The sequence below is a fragment of the Puma concolor genome, chromosome A3 (assembly GCF_028749965.1).
Source record: "Puma concolor isolate L17-30 chromosome A3, mPumCon1.1.hap2, whole genome shotgun sequence".
In the NCBI taxonomy this organism is placed as follows: Eukaryota; Metazoa; Chordata; class Mammalia; order Carnivora; family Felidae; genus Puma; species Puma concolor.
Window position 1 is genome coordinate 27,485,898 of NC_141669.1, and position 12,969 is coordinate 27,498,866.

The window sequence follows — 12,969 nt, forward strand, 5'->3', positions numbered from 1 at the left end:
TGTACGTTTTGCTAATACTGAAATTGCTTCTTTAGCTGTCTTTGAAAATCCTCATTTATTTCCAGTGTTCAATAGAGACTTAGAGATTTTTACCTATGAGAGAAATCGGAATTTCCGTTTTCTTGATGATTCAGAATTTATGAACAGTTCCGTAACAGTATCTCATTTTCATACATCAGTAATACAGAGGTAGGTGAACAAGAATTATTACCCCCATGTGACAGGTGTGGAAACTGAGGTCTGCCCCAAATTGCTAAGCTGGGAAGTAAGTCAGGACTTGAGCCCCAGCTTCTTGCCTCCAGAGCCGATTTTCCTTCCATTACCCCACACTCGCTTCGCCCTTGACCCTGGCCAAGAATGAGAGCAGATGTGCACAGCAGGAGGGGCAGCATGGATGGATTAGGGTAGACCCATCCATGCTCCCAGAAAGATAACTCAAAATGCATGTCCTGGTGATGATGGGAATGTAGCACATCTTCAAATACAAAAGAGCGTACATTTCGTGCAGAAATCAGTCAGTTTTGAAAACTGACCAAAACTGTTTTGAAATTGGGAATGCTTAATGTGTTAGAGAAAGGAAAGCAGCAAAGGACAGTAAGTTCTAGAATCTTAAAAATGCATGGCTGAGGAAGAAAGGAAGGGAAAGAAGATATGGCGGTCCCTGAAGTTTCACCCCCGTTCGTCTGCTCCCCTTTACCAGCCTGGATCCAGTCAGAAGGCTTCCTTAGGAACCCCTTGGTAGTCCCCAAACACAGCTTACAGCTTCTTTCTTGATGCCTTTGGGTAACCTCTTTAAAATGAATACAAAATACCTTTTCTAGCAAAGGAAATCCTACTTGTCTTCTGAATTTCAGGTCAAGCGCCACCTTTTCCAGGAGGCTCTTCTTCCTCCTCCTCACTCTCACATTTGGGCCCTTTCTTTTGCTCTGCTAGATGGTGAGAGCTTGAAGGCTAGGGACCAGCTCGTTTCATGGTGGAAGAGGAAGACCCAGACCTAAGGGCCAGACAGCCCCCAACAGCCCTGTGTCAGTCAACAGCTCCGGACCTTGAGTCTCGGCGAGGTTTCTTCTACATGCAGATGTGTATAGGACCATGCTCAGCCTTCTCTGGATTTAGTTTTACAAAATAAGAACATGAACTTATTTTTAATATCTCCTCTTGATCACAGCCATTGCTTGGATATAAAATACTGAACAGTCTCCCTTTCAGATGTGCAACAAATATATATATTAAAAAAGCCATGAGAGAAAATGACCTCAGCTCTTGAAACTTGTAAATATTTCAGCAATCTTGCTCTCACAGGGAGATCCCTAATTCTTTTTCAAACTTGAAGGAGAACTGACAACCGTTTGTGTTCTCTTTGCTTCCAGTTGTGTGTGGTTTTTTTGGAGGGAAGGGTGCAAGTCAAGGATTTTTTTTTCAGGTTCACCTGTTTCCTTAATGAAATTAATATTTCTTATGAAATGATTTCAGGCAAAAGTGTTGGGGTGTCTGGGGTCTGTATGTTGTTTCTGGAAAGCTTCCCCACAAGGAGAAATTGAGGAAGGAGCAACCATCACCCTCCCCCCCCCCCCCATTCAGTGTTCAGGGTCTTTTCTGGCCTTGTGCTTGCTTTGTGCAATTTTAGGAGAGAATTGTGTGAGTGTGTGCACATACACACACATGTACCTCTGACTCCTTTAAGTGGGGGTAGGGGGTGAAAGAAAGCCTTGAGAGGTCACACCAAAGCCCTAATGCATTTCTTTATTTTCATATGTCACAGGAGGAAACAAAAGAGAGTAAAGCCCTCCCCCACCCCCCCAGTCTGTGGTCCAGGCAGATGTGGTTGTTGCCTTGTGTGACTGTCCTGAGTATGTCCATCCAGTCCTGGGGTCACTGGACTAGGATCTCACAGTTTTGGAAGAGCTACTGAAGTCTGGGGAGCCCCAGGATTTCTTCCATATGCCAGATAAATCCTTGGACAGTATATTTCCATACAACATGTATTGAGAACATGAAGCCATTCCTTCTAAAGCTTTCTTCTCTAGACCTGCCAAATAACTCTGCCCCTCAATTCAGGCAAGGGCCTGGGACGGTGAAACGCCTTGAAAACTCAGTAACCCTGGAACAAATGAAAAACCAGTGTCCCATGTGGTGGCTGGGTCCTTGTTACTGCAATACTACATTCATACAGACCAGGACTTGATTTTAGAGTTCTAAAAGTTGCTCTTAAAATAAAATGGTACCTACTGGCATCCTCACTTGGTTACGTCTTTTTTGGATCACCAGAGATACAACTTTTCTGTCTCTTTTGAGTGAAAACATACCCGTCTGTGAGAATGACCAGTCCTTTAAAATGGTAACACCTGTTGGTTTCAGGTAAAACCATTCTTCCAAAAGGCCTGTAGCTTTCTGAGCGCTGGCTCACTTTTCAGTTCCTTCCTCTCCTGGGATACGTTCTACCAACTGTTCAGCTACTGTTTTTGGTCTTCAGTGTAGAATCTTAATTATGCTGTTTAGCTTTTCATTGTGCGTGGGTGGATACAGCTCCCATAAAGAATATGGAGACGAGGTCTAAGATCAGTGGTGCACATGTGTGTGAGGCAGGAGCATATGGTGGACAGCGCCCTGGCCGGTTTCTGTTGCTCTGAGCTGCGAGTGGGTGTGTCTAGGGGCCAGCAAACAGTGATGACGTCTCACATTGCTTTTCATTTCCTTCTTAGATGACTATGCCCAGCTGTGTAACATCCCCGTCACGGGACGCCGGCGGCCATATGGACGGGATGCCTTGGTTGACTTCAGCGAACAGTATGCTCCAGAAGCTGACCCCTATTTTATTCAGGACCGTAAGCAAAATTTTTCAGTTATGTTGAAACTAAAGTGACTGACTAAAGGTTAGTCAATGGTTCTCAAAAGGTAGCCCCTGGGAATTTGTCAGAAATGTAAGCTTTCAGGCCCCACTCTAAGACCTGCTGAATTGGAAAATCAGTTTTGTCCGTCCTCTGCATACTCTTTATACATGTTCAAGTTCAGAAATATTGGATCAAATGATTGGCATGCTGGAGGGTCTGCTGTTACTTTTACTTTCTTTAAAGTAAAAAAAAAAAAAATCATCTTCTAAGATCCATAACAAAATCATTTCTTTACTCATTACATGATGTTCTGATTTAAGGGTCGGGGTTGTCTTAGAAGCCTGATTATAATTGACATCGTTTTTCATATGAGGAAATGACACGTTAACTGTAACAAGTTGATCTTTACAGGTATTTTAAAGTGGGAGGTCAAAAAAATTGCTCTTCTGGTCAGAAATTGTTAGAATCCACTCATGATGGGATTTATTAAGAAATGATGCATGGTGGCTTCTCCTGGTCTTGTGGGCAGAGATTTTCTGTGGGAGATGGAGTGTGCCTGTGTGAACCCTGTTCCCATTTAGGAAAAAAATGTCTGTGGGGCGCCTGGGTGTCTCGTTCGGTTAAGCGTCCGACTCTTGATTTCAGCTCAGGTCATGATCTCAGGGGCCCTGTGGGTTCAAGCCCTGTGCGGGGCTTCACGATGTCAGTGCAGAGCCTGCTTGGGATTCTCTCTCTCTTTCTGCCCCTCCCCTGCTTGCGTCTGTGCTGTCTGTCTGTCTGTCTGTCTCTCTCTCTCTCAAAATAAATAAATAAGCTTTAAAAAAGAAAGAAAGGAAGAAATGTCTGAAGGTGTTTAACCGGGAGTGTCCTGGACGAGGAAGCCGTGCAAGCTAAAGGTTTCTATGGGGGAAACCACAGCTTTTCAAATACACAACACAGTATTGGTAGAGGATAGGTGGTGTCCCCTTCAGGACTAGCAATGGGGAAATTCGGCTTCCAGCTGCCTTGTCCAAATCTCACAGAGGGGCCCTTCTTGCAGTGTGTGAAACTACACCAGATTTTCAAGACGGAGAATCCCTGCAGGCCAGGGGGTTGGAGTTAGGACTTTGGAGACACTGCTGAATGACAGACTACAGTGACACCTTTTCTTTCTTGGGGCCCTGTTACCTGTGAACGAAGCGCACTAGCCGTGACCTGGTTCCTGAGGGCAACCCAAGCTTTGTGGCTACATTTGGCACTGCTTCAGTTCTGAGTCAAAGAGTGTTTCCTTCCTTCCTTTCTCCTTCCTTCCTCTTGTTTTTGATGGATGCATACATTGATCGTTCAGCACAATGATGTGAAAACAGCATTGTATCAGTCCAGCTGAGTTAATTAACATGCCCCTGTATACCCCCCCAGCCCCAGGTGTAGAACATTCCCAGCATTCAGAAGGCCCCTGAAGCCCTTTCCCAGCCGGGCCCCCTGCCCCAAGAGTATCATAACTTCTAATACCTTGGATTATTTCTTTTAATCAACAACATACAACCATGCACTATTTCATGAAATGTGTCGAAATACACTGGCAGGTATAAGACTGGGCACTTACAATTTTGACACTTACCTGTGACTGTGTTATAGGTCAATAAACATTTACCTTTAAAAAGAAGAAAAGCAGAAGAAATATTAAGGTTGAAAGAAAGCCCAGCTTGCCTGCCCCATAAATCCAAAATAACAGGTTAAGTCTATACACAACAGTGACCCAATCCCATAGCTTCTATGTGCAGCCTCTAGCACATTAGATAGAGTCCAGATTCCAGGAATTTTCATGTTGAAATGTTCTGGCTCGTGTACCTTCTTTTTTTAATGCTGACGTTGCTTCAGGACTCTTTTAATTCACTACAAATGTTAAGAAATAAACATGTTGGTGTCACATCGATTTCCTATTTAGTAACAGAAGAAGCTGAGATGCAATTTTAAGACCTCCAGCACTGACTCTATCAATGGCCTTTAAACTTACTGCAATTTATGAGAAATAGCTCCTCCTTCCCAGACCAGGAACAAGGACTTTGCGGCCCTTCTAAAGAAATGACTGTATTGGGTAGATAGCAACATAGAAAGAAAGCTGAGATTTCTTAATCTCCTGCCTTCTGGTTATTTAAGAAAATCGGACTGGTAGCCGGAGGCAGTTTTTTAGTTAAGGCAGAGTTTTATAAAAGTAGAATCTCCTAGAGCAGAAATCAGCTCTTTCTTGTAAAGGACTAGAGAATAAATTTTTTAGGCTTTGAGGCAGCTACTCAGCCTTGCTAGGGTATCACGAAAACAGCCACAGAGAGCATGTCAGCGAATGGGGTATCTGTGTTCGAGTAAAACTTTATTTACAAAAGTAGGAGACCACCACATTTCGAGAAGGGGCTGTCCTTTGCTGACTCGTGTAGAAGTATTTTTCGGAGTCTGCTTGATGTATGTGTGTAGAGTTTTCAATATTTAATTCCATGTTTTAATTTCTGTAATAATTTTTAACAGTTAGAAAGTCAAAACGATTTTGCCATGGTACCTGGAATTTGAAAATATTATCATAGATTAAGACTTTATTTTCTTAAGTATTTCTCAAACTGGCTTTGGGGCCCTGATGACATATTCTTAATGGTCTGTAATTTTTTTTTCCCCTTCAAAATTTTTAAAAGTGCCTATCATGGATGTATTAATTTTTAGTCACTGAGTTAAACCTTACAGCCCTGTCTAAACAATGTTATTTTGCTGCCCCCTGCAGTTCCGCTGGAGAATTACTTCAGAGGCCAGAGTTATGGTCATATTTTGATTTTTTTTTTTTCCTTTTAAAGCTGATAACGTGATGAAGTTCTGAAGGGGGAGCCCACATCAACAGTGTTTTTGTATCACTGTGGATTTATATTTACAACTCTTCTTTCTAGAAAGGGAGCTAAGTACTCTTGATGCCTGTTTCATATGTTTATATTACTAAACGCTAGTTCTGAATCAGTTTAAAGATACCTAAACTATAAAAAAAGCCAAACAAGAACTTCTTTGTTTCCTTAAAAAAATAATTTTGACTTTCTAACCACAAGTATGATGTACTTTTCTCATTTATCAGGATGTTTCAAGTCGCTTTTACTGTCTTTATCCTTTGATCTCCTGAGAGCCCTTTTGTAAGGCTCATTCCAAAGCTAGAGCAAACAAACACAGGTTACACAGCAAGGCCAGCCCAGCTTTTCACTGCTTTTTGGGGAACTCCAAGTGAAAAACCACCGCCTCAAATTCTCATGGATGTTCTGAGCAAATGTCTGCTGAACTGTGATAGTCACTTCCATTGTTTCCATCCTGAACGTTGTTCTGACATTTGCCCTACTGAGAACTCAGGAAATTTGGAATTTTAGATAAACACTTGTGTTTATTAAGAGCAAACCCAAAAACCATACTTAGTCACTTTTTATGCTTTTAATTTAGAACATCAGAATTCAAGATGTAGGGCTACTAATGGACAAACGATATATAAAGCTTCTATCTTATGCATAATGCTGTGTACAGATACATTCAGTGTTAAATTTTACTGCTAACTTTAAGACATCTGAAATAGGTGTCTAAAATATGTATATATGATGAACCACAATCTTAATAATCGTATAGTTTTTTTATAAGAATTTTTAAAGTTTATTTAATTTTTTTCATGGGGTGGGCAAAGAGAGAAAGAGAGGGAGGGAGGGAGGGAATCCCAAGCAGGCTCCACGCTGTCTGCGCAGAGCCCAACAGGGGGCTCGCTCTCATGAACTGTGAGACCATGACCTGAGCCATACCAAGAGCCGGATGCTTAACCAACTGAGCCATCCAGGAGCCCCAGTAATCCTATAGTTTTAAAAGACAGGGAAAGAGGTTGCAAATTTCTAACCTGGCTCCTGTCTTTTCCTTTCTAGGTTTTTTAAATAGCTTCGAGGAGTTGCAGGCTGAAGAATGTGGCATCCTCAATGGATGTGAGAATGGCCGCTGTGTGAGGGTGCAGGAAGGTTATACCTGTGACTGTTTTGATGGGTATCACTTGGATATGGCCAAGATGACCTGTGTTGGTAAGGATGATGTGTGCCCTCTCGGAAGTTATTCTTTCCCCCAGGTGCCCTGTGGCCAGATCTCCTATAATCGAGTACATGTAAGATAGATTTGCAGTTTCAGTTTAGGAAGAGGAGAAAAATTCTGGAGATGGCAGTGATGGTTTCACAACAGTATGAATGTACTTCGAGAGGACAGAACATTCTAGGTAATATGTTTGACTCCTCTAACTTTAGCTTTTGATTCTGCAGCAAATAGTGTTTTCGCCCGGTACCTGACACAAGCATAAGGGACTGTAGATGTTTGGGGAAAAAAAAATACAACTTTTATGGTAATCATTTTGGAGAATGTTCCTCCCACAACTACCTCTTCCTCTCTCTCGCATTGCCTTTGCTTCTATTTTTGAACGACTGGTAAGCATACATTAATTCTTCCTCATGTGCCCAATGCCATCTTCCAGGGCCTGGCCCTTGACTTACAGGGTTTTCCTATTTCTGTGGCTCTTCCATTCCCTCCGGTAGCAACCCCCTTCCCCACTTGAGTTTTGTTTGTCTCTGTCTGCGGTGGGTCTGGAAAATAGGTAACCTGGGTTATTACAGGTGTTTGGAGTGCATTTCTTTCCTGTGGAAAGAAATCTGAGAAGGTAACTTGAGCCTTTACAGGGGCTGCCCCGAAGGCTCTCTGCTCACTTGTTTGCTTCTTTAGTGTATTCCTCTAGACAGATCTAACTGTTATTCTGTACCTGTGGAAAGGAATTTAGAAGTAGAAAAATTCCTCCAGCTTTCTTGAGTTTTGACTATAAGATGTCAAGCTGACAAAATGTTCCTGTTGTGTTAAATACAGGGAAGGAAATTCTAGAGCCTTCTGGATCATCTACCTTTTTCAGATCTAGAAAGTCTTACTTATCTTGCATGTATTTGCAATCGACGATAATGAGAAAGACTGCACAGTTTACTGGGGTGGGGGTCCGGGGGTGAGGAGAGCGGAGAACACCCTGGCTGTGTTCGGGCCAGACGCCTTGCTGCCTCAGGTAAGCCGTAGGCCACGTTTCCTCTTGGGGTGGTACTGGAACTTCTTCACCTGCATGGTTTGGCTTGTTGCAGATGTAAACGAATGTGATGAGTTGAACAACCGGATGTCTCTCTGCAAGAATGCCAAGTGCATCAACACCGAGGGCTCCTACAAGTGTGTGTGTCTGCCTGGCTACGTGCCTTCGGACAAGCCCAACTACTGCACGCCATTGAGTACCGCCTTGAATTTAGAAAAAGACAGCGACCTGGAGTAAAAGAGGATCTACATAACCTAAGCCCGTATACTCTGCACTGTGTAAAGGAAAAGAGAGAAATGTATTATACTTGAGACATTGCACCTACCCCAGGATGTCGGAAACACGGAACCATCACAGAATTGCGTCTCCTCGCAAAGAAGAGGAGAGGATCCAGTGTGAGCCTGACTGGTGTGACAGACCAAATGGACATTTCTCTGAAAAACCAGTATATATAGTCTGTTCATATGTAAAATTCAGTGGAAAAGAGGCGGAACAGTGCTGTTATTTTAAACAGAAGGTTGTATTATGATGTTTTTGTTTTTGTTTTTTTACTATTGCTTGATTAAATTTGGCATTTAAATAGTGGTGGAAATATTTTATATAATTTTCATTTTTTGGTTGTGCAGTTCCTTGGCTGCTGTTATTCTTCAGATTTTTTTTTTCAAGCTCAAGGGCACAAGTCTTTGATAAAATATTGTTAAACTGTATTATAAGTATTGTTACACAGGGTTATGTTATTCCTGTTCTGGAGCATTTTTAAAAATCCAAACTGTCTGTCCTGTGGAGCAGGCAGCAATTTTGTCTCAAAACTTTTCTACACATTTGGAGGAAAATACTTTATATTTACAGTGTATTGTCTGATTTTAATGTCCATTCTTAGCCAAGCTGCTAGTAGGCATCAATTGGATCCTTTCCCTCATTAAAATGGAAGAATTAATGAGCTCATGTTAGTATTGTAATGTGTAAAGTAAGCCCAGCAAAATTTTTTGAAAACTTGATGATCCCAGTATATTTACCATTGTATGTTAAAGCAAAATAAATCACCATTTTTTTAGAAAAAAAAATTCTACCTGGGAGTAACTGTCAATGAGTACCTGTCATATTCCCCCACCTCATTTATTTTTATGAACGGTTCTCTAGTAGCATAGAGTCTTTCACAGGTTAATTATTACATTTGTTAGATGTTGGTAGGGACTGAATGGCGTCCACCCGCGTAATTCATATGTTGGTGTCCTAACCCCCAGTACCCCAGAATGTGAGTGTCCTTGAAGACGGGGGTCTTTAAAGTGGTAATTAAGGTTAAATGAGGTCTTTGGGGTGACCCTAGCCCAATATGACCGGTGTCCTTATAGGAAGAGATAGGACAGACACACACAGGGGAAAGACCATATGAAGACACGGGGAGAAGACCGCCATCTCCAAGCCAAGGAGAAAGGCCTCAGAAGAAATCAACCCTGCAGTACCTTGATCTCAAACTTCTAGCCTCCAGAATGATAAGAAAATTAATTTGCTGTTTAAGTCACGCAGTCTGTGGTACTCTGTTCCGGCAGCCCTGGCAGGCAGGACACAGATCCAGATCACAGCTAGATAGCACAGGAACCCTGAAAACAGCTTGCGAGGTTCTAGTCCCTGCTTATACACGTCTGTATGGTTTTGTGATTGTTAAAGTGAGTTTCAGAACCTACTTTTTCTTAAGGAAAGCATCTGAGTTTAAAGAAAAACAACGAACCATGTGTAGGGGTACCCAGCCGAAAATCTCATTTAACATTTTCCTGAAATACAGGCTTTTGGTGTCTAATACCTGCAGTGGGAAGAATGATGGCACATCGAAGATATCCATGTCCTAGTCCCTAGAACCTGTGAACGTTACTGTATGCGGCAAATGGAAATTAAGGTTACAGATGGAATTAAGGTTGCCAATCAGTGGCCTTAATAGAGAGATAACCCGGGAAGACCCAATGGAATCACGAGAGTGGAAAAGGGAGACAGAAAAGCAGAGTCTGGGGAGAGATGAGAGATGTAGGTGAGAAAGTCTTCCCCGCCATGCCCTCTTGGAAGGCAGAAGAAGAGGTGAGGGGGCGTGAGCCGAGGAATGTGGCTTGCCCCTGGAGGCTGGAAAAGGGAAGGTGCCATTCCCCCCTAGAGCCTACAGAAAAGAGCGCAACTCTCTCGACACCTTGATTTCAGGCCAGTAACATGGATCCACTTCTAACCTACAGAACTGTAAGATAGCAAATGTGTGCTGTTGCACACCATGAGATGAGTGGTCATTTGTTGTAGCGGTGATGACGAGCTCGAGCAACACCCAAGCATCATAAAATGGACCTCTCAACATTTTCAACTGATGTTTAGGTATAGGAAAAACTTGCATTTGTATCCCCAAGATGCAACGCAGCATTTTAAATAAAAGGGCTTGTTGGCACAGGTCTTGAATTATATTCCACATATTAGCATAGTTGGAGTCGTCACGGATGTTTGAAAAGCACAAAGACTATCGATGGAATGGATGTGCTCTGGGATGTTGCTGGCCAGCTGGCGTGCTTGCTTTGAATGCATTTCCACAGTGCTTTCTTTCCAGGTCTGTCTAGCCCTTATTTTTACTAGTTTTGTACACATCGCCCCAAAACATTTTGTTTTTGTAACGTACAATTCTTTTAGCTCCTTTTAGTAGTTACTGCGATTTTACTTTCCGTGCCTATTGTCCTCTAAACCCACAGGTATAGGATGCTGTGGCAGTGGTTCAAATTCATTGGCCATGAAGAGGCAGGCACATAGTACAGTGCGTTTGGATTGTTATACTGGTTATATAATCTGGTGTGCTAATACATGTATTTTCCAGCTGCCTGAGCCAGCATCCACCCACAGAATGAGTCTGTGTACCTGAAACCAACAATAACATTCTATTCTTTTGTCATAAATGTCAAACTCTACTCCAAAAAAACTAGACCTGGCTATCTGATGTAAGCCTATGTCACTGGAAGTTACGTCCTTGCAATCTGCCATGTTCGTCAAAATAAGCACTAAATACAAACCCAGCAAACCAAGCCCTTAAGCATATTGAACATGTTTTACACAACTCCATCCATATTTTTATTTAAAATTGTTTTATGTGATCAAAAGAATACCGTAATTTAACTTTAGTATTTTCACACACAAAGGACTTTCTTATTCTAAATTGTACTTGAATTTTCCTGGAAAATCTTAATATCTTCGTATTGGCAGAAATGATGAATCTGAGATGCTTAAAAATAAGGCTCGTGAACATTTCATTTGGGTCAACAGTGCAAGAAAACAGTATGTGTATGTTATGTGTTCCTCCTTGTGGAAACAAACCATCACCATGGCTTTAGGAATTGTTTTAATACCAGCATTAAAATACTATGATTCTAACACTCTCTTCAGCTTTCAAGTAGGAATAACTCATGTATGTACTAGATCATCTACGATTTGTTGCTCAAATCTTTGGTAAGAAGAAGAAAACAATGGCTGTCGTTGATCAGTATCCCAGTGATGGGGAATCAATTCTGAGAAAACTAAAGGGAGGTATCACAGTCTGATACGACAAAAGACACCTCAGGGAAAAGACTTCCTTAACTTAGGATAAAACATTTGTAACCATCACAGGAGTATGAGATTCCTCTCACCAACTTTCCTCTCTCTTTGAGAGCATAGGATGGCCATCACTGGAGGAAGAGCAGTTATCTCCCAAGTCATTTATGAAGAGCATTTTTGTTTTTATCATGATTCTGAGTATAACTAGGACAGGTTTTGCTGTCTTGTTGTGACCAGACACAGAAAATCCAATAGGATACTGGTCATGTATCTTGATATCCCCCACCCCCAACATATCCACATACATAAGAATTCACTGAAATCTGCGTACACTCTCTCATTACTCTCTGAACAGTATTCCTTATGTGTAAGATAGGGACAGTGACACCTGCCCTTATACCCCACAGGAGTGTAGAAGGGATCCAAATAAAATCACATTTAAAAAGCTTTATAAGCCAGGATTCATTGTGTGCAGATGAAGAATGATTCTTCTTTGCTCCGTGCTACTGACCACACTTTAAAACCTTGACACTTCTACACGCTCCTTTGGCTACAGTGAAGAATTAGTCTGGACTCCTTCTTGATTTTCTTCCCGGCTGCTTTCCTCCAAGCCTGAGGCTTCCCTTGGATACACTTTGATTTAGACTCTGCATTTCCCCACAATCTGGACACTCTTGCCTGTTCATTGAAATAATTTCCTGGAAGAAGTTGCTGCGATGGAGCATCAGATGGAGCAAAAGATTTTGGAGGGAATAAGAAATGTATATGTAAATTCAGGACTCATCTAAACCTTCTGGGGCAAAAAGGGCAGGAGATTTTGGAGGCAAGATCAGACTAGGAAGTATTAGAAAGTGGGTGGGAGAGAAGATTGCTGGTCTGAGAACAAAATGGCCTCACCTCCATCAGGTTTTTAAGTGTCATTCAAGACTAATGGTTTTAAGTCTTCAGAGTTCAAGGTTTTCTTGGATCCTCTCATTTTTGGAGAAAAATGGCCACACTGGCCCACATAATCTGGAGTACACCTCAGGTTTTATTTTCCAACCTTGTACAGGATCCCGAGATACAGGGACCTAGAAAGGAGGCCCTAACATCAGAGTAGTTTGGCCTTGGTGACTCAGTGGGAAGAGGCCAGAAGCTCTGTCCACCATCATCCAGCCACACTCAGCTGGTGGGTAGGCTGTGCCTTGACAGAGGGGCAACCTCAGTCTGGGAGCACGCAACCTGCTTTCCTAGCAAAGGCCATGACATTGAGCTTGAGGACTAAGAAGCTATAGGATAAAGAGTTGACTATAAAAGCAGCCAAATACTTCTTTCCAACTGCCATTCATGATTTTCAACCTCTAGTTCAATGACCTAGCTGGAAGCAAGGGCTGGGGGCTGGGACAGGAGCCCATGGACTCCTTGTAGCTATGGACACTGAATCAAAAATATTGTGGTTTCTACAAATTGGAGAGTCATTAAATGTTCTCCAAAGTCTCCCCAGCCTGGTATGGATGGGGCAAA

At 42.2% G+C, this 12,969-nt stretch overlaps 1 protein-coding gene across 8 annotated transcripts in view; it reads left to right on the forward strand.

Annotated features, from left to right (window-relative positions):
• LTBP1 (latent transforming growth factor beta binding protein 1) overlaps positions 1-8,983 on the forward strand; it is a 403,312-nt gene extending 394,329 nt beyond the window's left edge. For all 8 annotated transcript variants that reach the window (XM_086700338.1, XM_086700340.1, XM_086700343.1 and 5 more), the window contains 3 exons: positions 2,703-2,825; positions 6,737-6,886; positions 7,970-8,983. In XM_086700338.1, coding sequence (XP_086556464.1) covers positions 2,703-2,825; positions 6,737-6,886; positions 7,970-8,151 — 455 coding nt within the window. In that variant the 3' untranslated portion in view covers positions 8,152-8,983. The remainder of the gene's footprint in view (positions 1-2,702; positions 2,826-6,736; positions 6,887-7,969) is intronic.
• Positions 8,984-12,969: the final 3,986 nt, after the last annotated feature.